The sequence below is a fragment of the Oncorhynchus clarkii genome, chromosome 24 (genome assembly GCF_045791955.1).
Source record: "Oncorhynchus clarkii lewisi isolate Uvic-CL-2024 chromosome 24, UVic_Ocla_1.0, whole genome shotgun sequence".
NCBI lineage: Eukaryota > Metazoa > Chordata > Actinopteri > Salmoniformes > Salmonidae > Oncorhynchus > Oncorhynchus clarkii.
In genome coordinates, this window is record NC_092170.1 from 17,397,007 (window position 1) to 17,415,268 (window position 18,262).

The 18,262-nt window shown below is 43.5% G+C and overlaps 1 protein-coding gene across 1 annotated transcript in view; it reads left to right on the forward strand.

Moving 5' to 3' along the window:
- The window catches only part of LOC139382407 (Golgi SNAP receptor complex member 1), a 46,648-nt gene that overhangs the window by 16,691 nt on the left and 11,695 nt on the right, over positions 1–18,262 (forward strand). Inside the window, exon 7 of the mRNA XM_071126434.1 lies at positions 14,109–14,138. Within this exon, the coding sequence (XP_070982535.1) occupies positions 14,109–14,138 (30 nt within the window). The remainder of the gene's footprint in view (positions 1–14,108; positions 14,139–18,262) is intronic.

Genomic DNA, 18,262 nt, shown 5'->3' on the forward strand with positions numbered 1-18,262 from the left:
ATTAACTTATCTGTAAATGTAGCTAGACCCTTACATACATACATGGACGAACGCTTTACGGCAGACTGGAACCATTTAACTCCATTTTGTTTGTCTTGTTTGGCCAGCGTTGTCAAGTGAATCCAGTTCATACTGACCGTGGCATGTGCAGAAAGTAGCCCATCACTTTCCAACTGATCTGTTGATAGCGCATGCTAAGTTCAGGGCGTCAATGTTGAAAAAAGCAGCAACTTTTGTAGTTCTCGATGGCTAACGTTATATCTTTAAAAAATGGCGCGGTAGAAAGAACTGTCAACAGATACTGAACAGCTCACGTTATAGACAAACGCATGCTACATGGCAGACCAATCCAAATCAATCAAGTGTATTTATAAAGCCATTTTTACATCAGCCGGTCACAGTGCTATACAGAAACCCAGCCTAAAACCCCAAACAGCAAGCAATGCAGATTGTTACGTACGCCTCTTGGAGGGGGGAACGCAACACCCCACTACATCATCTCCCTGTGGAGTGAAAAAAGTATGTGATCGTAGGTGCGGGGAAGGACTGCAGAGGCAGAGAAATACCGTTTACAGGAAATTATTATTCCTTAACACGGTAATGTGGGGAGAAGGGGCTGGACGGAACCAAAGCAAAGATGGTAAAAGTTAAGGAATTCCCTCCTACCTTACCTGCCTTCCCACTCCTTACCTAACCTTAAGCACCAGCTGGCTTGCTAACCAAAATACGGGGTGGTCCGCCCAGGTCTTACCTAGTGTGCATAGACAGATTAAATACTACGGGTTATGTATGCCCGCAGCCCTCTTGCCTAAACACTCCCAAGGTGCGTGTCAGAGTGATTAGAATTACAATAGTGAGAGCTCTGAATACCACGCAGTTAGCAAGTTTGGTAGGCTATTAATGACCACCAGAGCTTGTAGAAACCTAATTACCATGACTAAACTGTCACGTGGAATTTTACTGGCATCAAGACTCGTGACCGCGGGTGTGGCGGTAATACGGTCATGGTAACAGCCCTAGTCCTCAATCTCTTCCTGTTTCTTCCCTTCCGCTCTCTCAACCTTTCCCATCTCTCATTATGTTTATCTATCCTGCTTCTGTGAATTTACCTCGTCTTCATGCTCTTTCTCCCCCTCTCTCGCTCCATTTTCCCCTCCCGCTTCTAACTCTCTTTCTGTATCTCCCTCCACTCTCTCAGCTATGTTATCTTCTGTCTGCTCCCTCTCTCTCCCTCACCCACAATCTCTGTGTCTCACTCACATACACGCTGTCTCCCACTGGTGCTCTCTCTCCATTTATATTGCCTCATCTCGCTCTCTCCGACCACTGCACTTCCTGTGGCTGGCCTGGTGCATATCATGCTAGCTCCAGATATGTTAATATACTCTGCATGAGTGGGGAAAGCCCTGGGGAACCAGAGACGGAGTCGCGCCTGCTCCTCCTCTCTGCCCAGGAACTGCTAATGAGTGGGTAGAGCCAGTCCCACCCTGTACTGGAGGTAGCAATAGCATCATCGTTACCCAGTCTGTGCTGAGTATCTACCTGCCACTATGGGATGATGTTCCAAATTAATTGTTTTAAGTCTGGATACTCTCTTCATAATGCATTAAAAGCACACTTTATAATTCTTTAAATCCAATTCATAATGCATTTTATTGCACTGCATCGGTGGTTTCCTTGTGCTTATGGGTGACTGTTTTAAATGTGTGTTGGGTGTGGAAGTTTAGGTGTATGTGGGAGGGAAGGGTAAGGTGTCCTTGTATGTGTTTACATGATGGCCTTTACGAACACTGTACGAACACTTCCACAGTCGCTCCAGGTATAATGTTGATATTGACTTAAACCCACCTTGCCTTTCATAGCAGAGCACATGTTTTTTTGCTGAAGCTTTTGCCTTATAATATAACTGCTAACATTATATTTGTTAGTACTCTTACTACATGTGGTGATTCATTTCTAGATGGTATAGGATGTGTGTGTGCATCTGTCGTCGTTCTGTCTTTTGTCTTGTGTAGCAGAAAACATCTGGACACATTCAGACAGAGCCATATTTCTCTACATAAGGCACACATTTTTCAGGGATATTTCAGTAGGACTAGTCTAGAGGCAATATCTGTGGCTGTAGAGAGAACCACTAAACAACTGCAGATCCACAGGCCCTTTAGCAATCCACTCCGTTGTATAGAGGAGAATCAAAATGACCTTGGATTCCTCTCACGACACACCAGAAAGACAGAACAACTTTGGAGAATCATGTTGGTGTCGTGATTGGAGTAATCTTTCGCCGTGCATGAGTTTCTTTGTGACTGAGACACACAGACAAACGTGTATACAGTGCATTCGGAAAGTATTCAGACCCCTTCACTTTTTCCACATTTTCTTACGTTACAGCCTTATTCTAAAATGGATTAAAACATATTTAATTCCTCATCAATCTACACACATTACCCCATAATGACAAAGCAACAACAGGTTTTCAGAAATGTTAGTAAATGTTATTAATTAACAGATACCTTATTTAAGTATTCAGACCCTTTGCTATAAGACCCACTTGAGCTCAGGTGCATCTTGTTTCCATTGATCATCCTTGAGATGTTTCTAAAACTTGTTTGGAGTCCGTCGGAAAATTCAGTGGATTGGACATTATTTGGGTAGGCACACACCTCTCTATATAAGGTCCCACTGTTGACAGCATGTCAGAGCAAAAACCAGGCCATGAGGTTGAAGGAGTTGTCCTTAGAGCTCTGAGACAGGATTGTGTCGAGTCACAGGTCTGGAGTAGTGTAACAAAACATTTCTGCAGCATTGAAGATCCCCAAGAACACAGCGACGTCCATCATTCTTACATAGAAGAAGTTTGGAACCACCAAGACTCTTCCTAGAGCTGGCTGCCTGTCCAAACCTGAGCAATTGTAAGAGAAGTGCCTTGGTCAGGGAGGTGACCAAGTACCCGATGGTCACTCTGACAGCTCCAGAGTTCCTCTGTGGAGATGGGAGACCCTTCCAGAAGGACAACCTTTAATGAAGGATTTTTTTAGCCTTGAGACAATTGAGGAATGGATTGTGTGTGTGTGCCATTCAGTGGGTGAATGGGCAAGTCAAAAGATGTAAGTGCGTTGCTGGGATTTTCATACTCAACAGTTTCGCGTGTGTATCAAGAACGGTCCACCACTCAAAGGACATCCAGCCAACTTGACACATCTATGGGAAGCATTGGAGTCAACATGGGCCTGCATCCGTGTGGAAGGTTTTCGACACCAAAGGGAACTCAATATCAGGAAGATGTTCTTAATGTTTTGTACACTCAGTGTTTTTCCAGTCTTATTCACACTCACGTGATTTCATCATCCTTTTCTTCCTCATGGTGTCTCCCCATCACCTCTCATGCCAGTACTATCTCACACACACCATTTCTCCCTCCCTCCGTTTGTGTCAGTTCTCAGTAGCGTGGACATAAATCTCTCTCACACACAGTCCAGTCCCAATGAGAAGTTGTAACAAGACTGTTTTTTATTTTTTGTTTAAAAAGTATCTTTCTCCAATATCTGTCTTGTTTGATCCATCAATGAAACGGACATACTCATAGCAGAGCTGAGGCTGATTGATCATGGTTGAAGAATCACATGAGGTCCAATTTGATTGATCACATAACAGGGTCAATTTTCCTCACTGGATGATTGACAGCACCACTGAGCCTTGGAGCCATGCCTGTTTAATTAGCTATTTGATTTCCTAATCTGGCATCGATCTGCTCCCTCACCCCCTTTGTCTCAGAAAAGTTATCAAGACAGAAACTTCTGTACTATCTGAAAAAGTGATGAAGGTTAATCCAAGTAGTTTCTTTCTGATTTAGGAGGCATTGTGGACAGTGTGTGACAGAATGCAGTAGTGTGTGGATGCCTTCCGCAATGCAGTTGTTCCTGGACATTGGTGCTTCACTGAGTCATTGATCTCTGCACTTGCTGGGAAGTTTTGCTCCTAGAAAAGGTAGGTTTCTAGAGGATAAATTGCAATGCCACAGAGAATTCGCTTTGTTCTAATGGCTGATTTTAATGACCGCAACAACAGAGCACTGAGCTAAGAGGCAGGATGGAGAATACCCTGGTTGTAGCTGTGCCCGCCGTGAGGATACACACATCCCTATCTTGTCCTACCTCCCCTCTACAACTGAACCATAAAGCCTGAGAGCGAGTGCACAACACACATCCGTCCCCAGTCTCATTGGCGCTTATAAAAATGCCATGAATCAGCTTCCACCGCAGCTCTGTCGTCCCCCACCCCCCACCCCCCTTCTGCACCTAATGATTTACTAGCTGAGCACCACAGCAGACTGATGGTGAAGGTCCAGACTTTTACCAGTCATCCTTTCTTCATTCCATTGGCCACCTTGCCTTTTATTAATTCAATCAACCTCTAATAACAGCTTTGTCAGGTGGGTGTCAACCCCTCACTCTCACCCAGCTGTCCTCCTTACCCCCCTCACCACTATCCTCACCCAGCTGTCACCATGATTAATAGACCAATAACAAAGAATTTAAACCTTTCTGCAAATAACAGCTAGTTTTCAGTTACCCCTTCCTGCTCAGACCACTCCCAGACTGTCCTAGAACAATTCTTGCTTGAATTATTTTTGCTAAAACTTTTTTCCTTTTGAATGGAAATCTATTACAGTAGGGTACTTAATTGTTACCCAGAAATGATTTCATATTGATCCAAAAACGGCAGCATTGGGCCATTTCATTGGCTCATTAATTTGACGCATGTTGCACTACAATGTCATTTTTCTTATTTTGTATTCCATCCCTACAATAGAGTTCCAGACACTTGTAGAATCTATGCACAGGTGCATTGAAGCGGCTCGTTGTGGCCCAACGCCCTATTAAGACACTTTTTATATTGATTTTGACACCTTTTTTATATGGCTTACATCCTAAGTCTTTGTCTCTAGCCAAATAGTTAGTCCTAAAAAGTTTAGAAGCTAATTTGATTCGGATCTTTACTCAAGCTCCAATGAGTAGCTAATTGCAGTCTTGAATTGCATACTTGCGTAGGGTATAAATGAGGCTTTCGGTCATCAACAGCTGTAAGACCGATGGGAAGACACTGTCGCATTACTCCTCTAGAGTGGCCAGAGAGACTGCAGGTCTCATGCTAATAGACTTAAGAGAGGTCATCTTTCCAGGAACGCTAGTTAACACCAACGGGAAGGAAGTAATCATCAACTCTCCATACATACACACCATTAGGGCTTGTCAGAGCACACACATTATACCAAAACGCCCTCATTAACTCTCAAGTGCAGTTTAAATCAATATCACGTCTTGATCTCTGTCAACTTTTGACCGCTGTGGTAGGACATTGAGTCACCTGCTTCCCCGTTGGTGAATCCAGCGATGTGCAGTGTGTCGTCGTCGGCTCCTGGACCCACAGAGGAGGAGTACTTGGCAAACTCTCTTGTTTCCCCTCAAAGTCCTCCATGTCCTTCCTCAGCTCATGTCCGTCCTCATACTTCCTCCTCCGGGTGAGATGGAATATGTCCTCCAGCCCCAGCCAATACTCTCCATCTGCGTTGCCAAACCCTTTCTTGTAGTGATCCCATCGCCTGTGCCGTCCACCCTGCCGTCAGTGGCCAGTACACCTGCACGCCGGACGTTGGGCCAAGTAGGTAGAAGCTGTAGATGCTGCTGGGTTGGGTGTTGTCATGGTTGTAGATGTCAGCACAGTATAAAGGCAGGGTTTACTGAGAGTGGACGGCTACAGGAGCCAATAGAGCCAGGAGCAACATTACCTTCTTTCTACCGGATGGAGAGTTGTTTCACGTTGATTTGTGTCGTCTCGTTTTCTGTCTTGATGGTTTTTCTGATTGATTCGGACTCTTATGCCTGTGATGAGCCCAAAATAACATGATCAACTTTACAGATTTGTATGGAGTTAACTGTCCAATAGACCTTATCTGCTGACTGGGTGGAAATGTTGTAGCTGTGTGTTCATTGACGTCAAGGTACCAGTACTGCTTTTTGGTTCTTGACTAACAAGCCATGGTGAGAATCAGACGCCTGTGTATTTTCCTGAACCAATATGTGCGTGCATGCTAAGTTTGACAAAAACAGCTTTACAATTTGATAATCTATGAATGTAGGTGGATTTGCACAGGTTTCACAATTTTGTTGCCTTAGACCCTGGAAGCATTTGGTCTTAGCAACTTTTTAAAGCTACTGTGAGATCAATACATCCTTTTTTGGGACTTTTCTGAGATATAGCCATTGATTCTTGAAGAATATAAATTATGCCACATGAGCTTAGTGCAACTTTCTTACCCAATCAGAACCATTCAAAACATGGTAAACTATCATTTTCATTCCGTGGATGGACAGTCTTTACGTTCAGAGCTATCTATGAATGTAAGAGTAGTTCTCCAGCCCCATCCCTCAGACTTTTACCAAAACAGCTTTAAAACGGAATGTTTGTTCTCCTCTTGGGGCAACATGTATCTATTCTTGACAAAATGTGCAACAAAGGGGTAAATACCTTATATGGTTATTCATAATGCAGTATCCAGCCTTTATTTTGTATTTTTTTACCATGGGCTATGTCTTGGTGGTACATGTGTGATGCTGTGGCTGATGTAACTGTGCGAGGTTAAGACCGTTTGTATTGGGATGGAACACCTGTTTGTATGTGTGACCCATCTGGCCTTCAGAGGTCTGACTGGTCAGGTACCATATGAGAACACTGCCTTTTGGCTATGGTGTCCCTCCACCAGTGACTTTGCAGAGTAATTATTTTAAACCACTATCCTCCATCTCCTCATGGTCATTTGCTGCATTCCTATTGGTCCTCCTGTCCTGACACCTATAGTCCAGATGGTCCCTTCATATGGACAACCTGGCTTCGTTCCAGTTCTCTACCGTTCTCGGGGTGTGCACTCGTTCACTAACAATCATGCGTTGGATTGGTGCAAGCCTAGCTGGAAGGCGTTTCCACCATATTCCTCACACCAGTCCATTCCTTATACACTCCCCCTCATGGATTTAAAAAAATTAAAACATATTTCACCTTTATTTAACCAGGTAGGCAAGTTGAGAACAAGTTCTCATTTACAATTGCGACCTGGCCAAGATAAAGCAAAGCAGTTCGACACACACAACGACACAGAGTTACACATGGAGTAAAACAAACATACAGTCAATAATACAGTATAAACAAGTCTATATACGATGTGAGCAAATGAGGTGAGATAAGGGAGGTAAAGGCAAAAAAAGGCCATGGTGGCGAAGTAAATACAATATAGCAAGTAAAACACTGGAATGGTAGTTTTGCAGTGGAAGAATGTGCAAAGTAGAAATAAAAAATAATGGGGTGCAAAGGAGCAAAATAAAGAAATAAATTAAATACAGTAGGGGGAGAGGTAGTTGTTTGGGCTAAATTATAGGTGGGCTATGTACAGGTGCAGTAATCTGTGAGCTGCTCTGACAGTTGGTGCTTAAAGCTAGTGAGGGAGATAAGTGTTTCCAGTTTTAGAGATTTTTGTAGTTCATTCCAGTCATTGGCAGCAGAGAACTGGAAGGATAGGCGGCCAAAGAAATAATTGGTTTTGGGGGTGACTAGAGAGCTATACCTGCTGGAGCGTGTGCTACAGGTGGGAGATGCTATGGTGACCAGCGAGCTGAGATAAGGGGGGACTTTACCTAGCAGGGTCTTGTAGATGACATGGAGCCAGTGGGTTTGGCGACGAGTATGAAGCGAGGACCAGCCAACGAGAGCGTACAGGTCGCAATGGTGGGTAGTATATGGGGCTTTGGTGACAAAACGGATTGCACTGTGATAGACTGCATCCAATTTGTTGAGTAGGGTATTGGAGGCTATTTTGTAAATGACATCGCCAAAGTCGAGGATTGGTAGGATGGTCAGTTTTACAAGGGTATGTTTGGCAGCATGAGTGAAGGATGCTTTGTTGCGAAATGGGAAGCCAATTCTAGATTTAACTTTGGATTGGAGATGTTTGATGTGGGTCTGGAAGGAGAGTTTACAGTCTAACCAGACACCTAGAATACGTGGACAACTACAAATACCTAAGTCAGAGCCGTCCAGAGTAGTGATGTTGGACAGGCGGGCAGGTGCATGTAGCGATCGGTTGAAGAGCATGCATTTAGTTTTACTTGTATTTAAGAGCAATTGGAGGCCACGGAAGGAGAGTTGTATGGCATTGAAGCTTGCCTGGAGGGTTGTTAACACAGTGTCCAAAGAAGGGCCAGATGTATACAGAATGGTGTCGTCTGCATAGAGGTGGATCAGAGATTTAAAAGTACACGCTTCAGGAAGGGTAGATAATCCCAACTCAGCCAATGTCCCATAACAACCCCCTTTTTATGTTCCAGGAAGTTTTAAAACAGGAATCAAGACATAACGGACATGTTATTTTCAGAGCAATGAAATGGTTAAACTAAACATGGTTTAACCATCTCACCAAATGCAGTTGTACCCATAATGGTTTGATAAGAAGCTACAACAGTTTTGTGTAGGAACACACAACTTGTGTACTTGTTGGAAGTGAGACAGATGATGTTAAAACATCTCACTAAATAACCCTAATATTGTTTCCCCTCCTACTCTATTGTCTACACTCTCCACCCTGATAATCAAGAACTCCGCCCTGATGATCAAGATCTCTGCCCTGATTTGACTACCTATTTCTTACCCTTGGACACGAGCCAGACCAACTTAGCTCTATACTCGCCTCGCCCTCCTTTCTCTCCCTCCTCTCCTAGTCTTGCTGCCCTTCCCTCTCGCTGTCCTCCTCCCTCTGTTGTGCTGCCCCCCCACTCTCTTTCTCCCCTTCCTCGAGTTGTGCTGTTCCTTCCTGTCCTAACCATAAAATATGTGGTTGTCAGGCAGGGGTCAGCCCATTAGTAAAAAGGGGGCCTTGCCAGTCAGATCTGTCTCTCTCAGTAAAGCCAGGTGGCACAGGATGGAAGGATGGCCAAGCCCGCATCCCCTACTGCCCCGGGAGGACATGAATCACTGGGGGGGGGGATATGGGATGAAGTGTGTGTGCTTTCGCAAAGCCGAGACATTGTGTAGTACTGTTGTGTACGACATGATTACAATTGCTTTGACTATCACAATCGCATCCTGTCTAGCAGAATATAAAATCATAATTGTTCCGACCAATAATTGAGGTTTGTCCACCAATGACCAAGCAATACTCTCTGGTGTCCTGTTCCCGTGAAGGGAGAACTAAACTCACTACTGACTGCTACTTTGTTTTTGTTTATCCTATTTTCTCTGAGACATTACCAGTATTGATTTAAATTAGGAAATAAAGTGCTGTGACAATTGTTTTTGATGAGCAACTTGAGCCGCAAGGGGGGGACTGTGACACTAGAAGAATATGTGTGCCTGCTCAGAGGTTATTAGGCTCTTTGGAACTAGATGGAGGAGAGTTCTCGCCATGCCCTCTTCCTCCAGGGTAGGGAAGAAGACTCTGGTGACTCTCCTACTCAGGGGAGCAAGATCCTGGTTCTCCTGAGCCCATCCCTCTTAGTCATCCAGGGCCTGGAAGACCAAACAAATGATTTACTCTGACTGGCTCCAGCTAAACCTCATTATCTCTAGTTTAGATGTTACTGCCTGGTTCCATCAACATCACAACAATATACCTCGGGATTAATTAACCTGTCCCCGCACACACACACACCCGCTCTCGGTCGGTCGGTTCAGGAAAAGGGTGGGGTGGGGGTGCTCCTTTTTAAAAGCCACACAGAGCTACAGGTGCAGCAGATTGCCTTGTCTTCAGTATGTGTACAGTATTTCCATTACAGCATTATTTATTGTAAGATGCTGCCCATTGCCCATATACTGTAACAGTCATCCCATCCCACCACCATTAGCTCCATTCTAATTGGTTAGCATCCATAATGCTGTAATATATACAGGAAGTGCAATGCTTCCTGGCTCTTCTCTCTTCCACTCTGAAAAAATAGCACCTTATTCCCTATATAGTGCACTACTTTTGACCAGGGCCAGTCAAAAGTAGTTCACTGTCTAAGATAGGGAATAGGGTGCCATTTGAGACATACTGTGAAGCAGTGCCTGGTCTCTGTGTGCAGCTGGCTGTGTTGCATTCACTGTAGTTCAGATTCACAACATTATTTCTGTCTGTTGAGCCACTTCACGACGTTAGCCATTATCTCATCACACCTACAAAGGACAGCCATCCGACAAATGTGTTCAAGTTAAACTGGGGGAGGGAGAAGGGAAGATCAACTTCATTTTGGAATTTTCTGTGATCTTAGGGGAAATGAGGGAGTTGGCCAGTTCCATGCTGTTGCCTAAAGAGAGCTCTGTAACAACAATTTGGGATAATAGCAATAAAGACTTGTTTGTTTGGTTCATCAATAAATACTTAGTTACAGAACTCCCACCCTAGGTGAGAGGCAGCCTACACTTTTTTATTCATTTGACTTAATGTAGATGAATGAGTCTAGGGTAAGCTAGTAGTAATTTACCTGTTTTTAAGCTCCATACTTTTTGGGATAACCTGTGTGTGAGGCTCTCTGTACAAACACAAAATGGGGGGTCCAATGTCACTGAGACTATTGCTGAAGGACAGGAAGAGAGACGGAGTAAAGGGCCTCGTCAGCAGCAACGGACCATTTATAACAATTAGCAGCACATTGCTAACAGTGCTCATATGTCATCAACGGGTTGGCTGCAGATGAATGACACTGTATGAGGTGACACACCAGCTAAACAGGCTATTAGCTGTGTCTGAAGATGAGCTCTGAGGTGATTGGTACTGTGTCACAGTGATGGGGGGCCAGGGATGATAGCAAAGCTATTTGTTTGAAGGATAGGATTGGGAACTGTGGGCAGTAAGAGGTTAGGAGTGGTACTATTTTGGCTGTGTGTTCATATTCAAGTCCAGTATACACTGAGTTTACAAAACGTTATGAACACCTGCTCTTTCAATGACCTAGACTGACCAGGTGAATTTAGGTGGAAGCTATGATGTAAGCCTGACTTTGACTGACAGTGAAAGTGATATAGCACACCTCTCAGATATACATTCAGGAGAGGGTCCCTCATCCCCTTCCCTCCCTCCCTCCTTCCCTCTTGTCTGGTTATGCAGCATTAGCATGCAAAGTGTTACCTGGGGTGTTAATGCTAGGCTAGCTGAAAGAGAGAGGGATGAAGGGAGAGATGATGTTATGGGAAATTAGGGAGTTAGCCATTTCCATATTGCTGCCTAAAGAGAGCTTTGTAACAATATAGGACAGGGAGAGAGACTATAGCTTGAGAGAAGGAGAGATCTAGTAAAGTACCTCGTCAGCAGCAACTGGGGCCATTAATAACAGTTAGCAGCACGGTGCTAACAGTGCTAATCTCACAGGCTTTGTCTTCAATGGGTTGGCTGACACCATATGAGGTGACACCCCACATAAACAACAAGACTGGGATAGGATGAGGTACCATGGGTAGTAGGAAGTCAGGAGTGGTAGGAATACATGCATACAGTTGAAGTAGGATCACCACTTTTATTTTAAGAATGTGAAAGGTCAGAATAATAGTAGAGTGATTTATTTCAGCTTTTATTTATTTCATCACATTCCAGTGGGTCAGAAGTTTACATACACTCAATTAGTATTTGGTAGCATTGCCTTTAAATTGTTTAGCTTGGGTCAAACGTTTCAGGTAGCCTTCCACAAGCTTCCCACAATAAGTTCGGTGAATTTTGGCCCATTCCTCCTGACAGAGCTGGTGTAACTGAGTCAGGTTTGTGCCTCCTTGCTCGCACACGCTTTTTCAGTTCTGCCCACAAATGTTCTATAGGGTTGAGGTCAGGGCTTTGTGATGGCCACTCCAATACCTTGACTTTGTTGTCCTTAAGCCATTTTGTCACAACTTTGGAAGTATGCTCGGGGTCATTGTCCATTTGGAAGACCCATTTGCGACCAAGCTTTAACTTCCTGACTGATATCTTGAGATGTTGCTTCAATATATCCACACAATTTTCCTGCCTCATGATGCCATCTATTTTGTGAAGTGTACCAGTCCCTCCTGCAGCAAAGCACCCCCACAACATGATGCTGCCACCCCAATGTTTCATGGTTGGGATGGTGTTCTTCGGCTTGCAAGTATCCCCCCTTTTCTTCCAAACATAACGATGGCCAAACAATTATATATTTGTTTCATCAGACCGGAGGACATTTCTCCAAAAAGTACAATCTTTGTCCCCATGTGCAGTTGCAAACCGTAGTCTGGCTTTTTTATGGCGGTTTTGGAGCAGTGGCTTTTTCCTTGCTGAGCGGCCTTTCAGGTTATGTTGATATAGGACTTGTCTTACTGTGGATATAGATACTTTTGTACTTGTTTCCTCCAGCATCTTCACAAGGTCCTTTGCTGTTGTTCTGGGATTGATTTGAAATTTTCACACAAGTACGTTCATCTCTAGGTGACAGAACACATCTCCTTCCTGAGCGGTATGACAGCTGCATGGTCCCATGGTGTTTATACTTGTTTACTATTGTTTGTACAGATGAACGTGGTACCTTCAGGCATTTTGGAAATTGCTCCCAAGGATAAACCAGACTTGTGGAGGTCTATCATTTTTTTTCTGAGGCCTTGGCTTATTTATTTTGATTTTCCCATGATGTCAAGCAAAGAGGCACTGAGTTTGAAGGTAGGCCATGAAATACATCCACAGGCACACCTCCAATAGGCTAATTGACATAATTTGAGTCAATCAGAAGCTTCTAAAGCCATGTCCATAATTTTCTGGAATTTTCCAAGTTGTTTAAAGGCACAATCAACTTAGTGTATGTAAACTTCTGACCCACTGGAATTGTGATACAGTGAAATAATCTGTAAACAATTGTTGGAATAATTACTTGTCATGCACAAAGTAGATGTCCTAACCGACTTGCCAAAACTATAGTTTGTTAACAAGACATTTGTGGCCTGGTTGAAAAACAAGTTTTAATGACTCCAACCTAAGTGTATGTAAACCTCCGACTTCAACTGTACATTCAGGAGAGGGTTTCTCACCCCCTCCCTCCTTCGACCCCCTCCTGTCTGGTCATGCAGCATTATCATGCAAAGTGTTAGCTGTGGGTTGGAGGGAGAGAGTGAAGGAAAGCACTTTAGGAGCTTAGTGCGTGCGGCCTTTCTCTCACTTCTACGTATTATACATGTAATGGAGCTGAAACCTGCTAGACAGTCATTCCTCCTTTTTAGGAGATGTAGAGATGGATGGACAGATCACAGTATAGATGTTTTCCATACCTCCCCTGAAACCACCTGACAATGACATGACATTCTAAAGAATTAGGCCGAAGATTTATTTAACACTGTTTTATGCGGCTCTGAGAGGTTGTTTTAGTTGAAAAAAATTGACAAGATGACATATTATATCTGTTGGGAATATGTTTTTTGATTCAATAAATATTTGATTTGTGAAGATAACCGCAATGCTGCTGTAGCCAATAAAGTCTACTCTATGTCGGCTATAGAGAAAGCCGTAGTAGTACCATACTGTGTTGACAATGCTATCCCTGACTGCAGGCTGATGTGTGTGGACAGGACATGACTCCTGTTATGAATGTTTCATGTGACCTTTCACCTCAGTGAATGCAATGCCATAGAGCTGTCATAAAGGTGACACAACAGCTGTCATAAGCAATCCCATCAAATAATTTGGTATTTATGACCCCATCTGTGCCCTGTGATACATTCAGTGGTTCCTCATCCTAACTCAAGATGCACAAAAGCAACTCTGTATTTTCTTGTAAATCATGCATTGAAGTCAATGAGAAATTGGAATGAAGGCCCATAACATAAATCAAAGTTGAGTATTTCAGCTCATCGGCTCTGTTAGGCTGGGTGCTGCTGGGGAGGGGGGGGAGGGGGTTCCCGGCCAAGCGCAGCGAGCCCATGGACCTGATCAGAACTCTGGGTAGCTTGGCATCGATTGCTTCTTCCCTGATCCTGACTCCCAGAGAGATGTGGAGATAAAGTCATTCAGTCTCCCCCATATCACCACACTGCTGCTGTCTCACCTCAGAAACTAACCATCTCCTTCTTCTCTTTTCTCCTCTCTCTCCTTGCAGCTCTGACCGCCTGATGGATGACACAATAAGGTAAACCTAATGCAGACAGACATTCTCTCTCTCTCTGTTTTACTATCATTGTGGGGACCTAAAATGTATTTCCATTCAAAATCCAATTTTCCCGGACCCTTAAACCTAACCATTACCCCTAATTGTAACCCTAAACCTAACCTCTAACCTCTAAAATAACTGGGAAATATCCCCACGAGGGAGAATTTTCCTTGTTTTACTATCCTTGTTGGGACTTTTTTCTCGGTACCCACGAGTATAGGCACTCACACACTCACACACTCACACATATACAGTACCAGTCAAAGTTTGGACAAACCTACTCATGCAAGGGTTTCTCTTTATTTTTACTATTTTCTACATTGTAGAATAATAGTGACAACATCAAAACTATGAAATAACGTAAGGAATGATGTAGTAAGCAGAAAAGTGTTAAACAAATCAAAATATATTTGAGATTCTTCGAAGTAGCCACCTTTGCCTTGATGACAGCTTTGCACACTCTTGGGATTCTCTCAGCCAGCTTCATGAGGTAGTCACCTGGAATGCATTTCAATTAACAGGTGTGCCTTTGTGCAAGTTAATTTGTGTGGAATTTCTTTCCTCAATGCGTTTGAGCCAATCAGTTGTGTTGTGACAGGTAGGGGTGGTATACAGAAGACGGCCCTATTTGTTAAAAGACCAAGTCTATATTATGGCAAGGACCGCTCAAATAAGCAAAGACATTACTTTAAGACATGAAGGTCAGTCAATCCTGAAAATGTCAAGAACTTTGAAAGGTTCTTCAAATGCAGTTGCAAAAACCATCAAGCTCTTTGATCAAACTCTCTCATGAGGACTGCCACAGGAAAGCAAGACCCAGAGTTACCTCTGCTGCAGAGGATAAGTTTGTTAGTTACCAGCCTCAGGAATTGCAGCCCAAGTTAATGCTTCAGAGTTCAAGTAACACACATCTCAACTTCAACTGTTCAGAGGAAACTGCTTGAATCAGGGCTTCATGGTCAAATTGCTCCAAAGAAACCACTACTAAAGGACACCAGTAAGATGACTTGCTTGGGCCAAGAAACATGAGGAATGGACATTAGACCGGTGGAAATCTGTCCTTTGGTTTGATGAGTCCAAATCTGAGATTTTTGGTTCCATCCGCCTTGTGTTTGTGAGACGTAGAGTAGGTGAACGGATGATCTCCGCATATGTGGTTCCCACCGTGAAGCATGGAAGAGGTGTGATGGTGTGGGGGTGCTTTGCTGGTGACACTGTCAGTGATTTATTTACATTTCAAGCACACTTAACCAGCATAGCATAGCTACCATAGCATTCTGCAGCAATACGCCATCCCATGTGGTTTGCGCTTAGTGGGACTATAATTTTTTTTCAACAAGACAATGACCCAACAAACCTCCCGGCTATGTAATGGGCTATTTGACCAAGAAGGAGAGTGATGGAGTGCTTCATCAGATGACCTGGCCCCCACGATCACCTGACCTCAACCCAGTTGAGATGGTTTGCGATGAGTTGGACTGCAGAGTGAAGGAAAAGCAGCCAACAAGTCTTCATCATATGTGGGAACTTCTTCAAGACTGTTGGGAAAGCATTCCAGGTGAAGCGTGTTGAGAGTGCCGAGAGTGTGCAAAGCTGTCAAGGCAAAGGGTGGCTACTTTGAAGAATCTAAGATATATATGTAAATGTATGTTTATCTTTATTTGGATTTGTTTTAAAACTTTTTTGGTTACTACATGATTCCATATGTGTTATTTCATAGTTTTGATGTATTCACTACTATTCTACAATGTAGAAAATAGTAAAAATAAAGGAAAACCCTTGAATGACAAGGTGTTTCCAAACTTTTGACTGGTACTGATATATCATTTCTACCACAACCTATAGAATTGCTACCACAGGGGTTGGTGTGGTAAAAATTCTATAGGAAGAGGGACTGAAGATTCTTTCAAACAACAACTTTATTATAAGATATGCAAAAATGGAGCAGTTTAACAATCCACTCACCTTACACAGTTAAAGCCCAACGAACAGAGTTGGCTTTCTCCTTTTATAGAAAGTACATCTTCTTGTCATGTGACAGTTAGCTGAATTCTCTTTTTTCCCTGCAATTCCCACGTAGCTAAATTCCTGCCGATCGTGAACACCGGTCACACTGCGGTGTCACACAAGACAAGTTTGTATCAGTAAACAATACTCCCATATGACAACATACAATATTTAAGAAAAAAACAGCATAGTATGTCTAATTAAACAGTATAGTATGTCGTGAATATTAATTTCCTCCACATAGCTACAGTGGATGTTAGACATCTCCATGGGCATGAGGTGAAGTCTAAAGAGTTGAGTACAGAGACATTAGTGATCCTGACAAATCAGATGGTGACCTGTGTGGAGCGCTTTGCCTCTGACCCCACCTCTTAACATCCACTGTGACACCATTAGATGAAGAGATTACACCATTAGCCCAGAGATGGATACAAGATCAGCTTTCAGGCCTAAGTGGGCTGATATGGTCAAGCACAGTTTGAGGAGAGAGGAAGTGGACTATGCCGCTATCCCTCGCACCATCTCAGCCTCCCTGTTGCCTCTGCCTCATATGCCATAAGGGGTGTCCCCAGTCATGTGTGGCCAACCAGCCCAACCTCCTCCACCCACCCTCCATCTATCCATCCTTCCCTCCCTCCCCCTCCTATCCATCTTCTCTCCTTGCCGCAGTCCACCCACAGATTGCTGCCCATAGGGGAGGCTACTGGCACAGGTGCTTCATTAAGTGGACTTGTGAGCCGTCCAGCCCCCCTCTCCCACTCTCTTTCCTCTTGTTTAAGTGAAGCAGAAAATTACACTGGATGAGAAAGTCACCATCATTACCGGTTCTCTCAAAGTCTTGAACACGCCTAACAAGACACACACGCACACAGCGAGAAGACAATGAAGCTTATTTCTTTGTTCTCTTGATTATTTGTGTTATTATACCCTGTGGGGGCGAGGAGGGCTGATACATATATACATATATATATATATATATATATATATATATATATATATATATATATATATATATATATATATATATATATATATATATATATATATATATATATATATATATATATATATATATATATATATATATATATTATGTGTGTATGCGTCTTAATATGCAATTTGGTTTTAAGACCCTTTCACAGGTTGGAGATAACACCTGCAATGTTTTGAGAGTAACAGTTGATCAGGTACTCCAGTGAGTGCCCCGAAGCAGAAAGGAAAGGGGGGGATTCTTACAGCACAAAAATGCTGTTGTTTGTGGTAGTTACATTAACATCTCCATATTTAGGTCTTTCAAATTGCAGTTAGACTGGCGAGAATTGGTCTCAATAAACATATCTAGAAGCCCCACAGCGAGTTTACTTTAGATCATTTTCCTTGAGATGCTAACGGTGGTGAGGTAAGCTAGTTTAGCATTGAGCTGGTGTTCAGCCAGGTTGAGTTGGTGTGTGTATGAGTTAGCATTAGACTAGCCCCTATCAGATAGCAGCTCTGATTGCCAGTAGCACATTAGCGTAGCGCTAACGCTGGCCCAGTGTTACAGTCCGTCAGCAGTGTTGGGCTTTGGGAAGAGAGGCGATCAGTCTTCCCCTCTGACTATGGAGAACATGAAATATGAGCTAGACCCTTGGCATAGAGAGAGATTGTCCCGTCAGCAATACCCTGCAAGAGGTGTTGCACACGCTTACTGTATTTACTCAGACTCACATTGTACTTACAAAGAAAACAGAGTACAAATAATCAAACACACTCGCACCCATGCATACACACTCAAACACACAGTGCACTCACATCCTTGCTTGGTCAAACTCACTCAAAACACCAAACACGCACACATGCTCACTCACCTGACCAAGTCACTAATCTGACAACCAGGCTCAGTATACTAGGTTCTGACAGCCATGTAAACAAGTCTGGTTGACCCCCCATGGGTTCTGCTCACCAAGGGCCATACCTGGCCTAGGGGGCCCCCAGGACACCCTTTCGTGTTTTACTGTTGTCACCTTGTTACAGTCTCTGAGGCCAGGGCAGACTGTTGCGTAATTCTACCTGTCCCTGCAGCTAGGCAATTAGCGACAACAGATTTGTTCCCATAT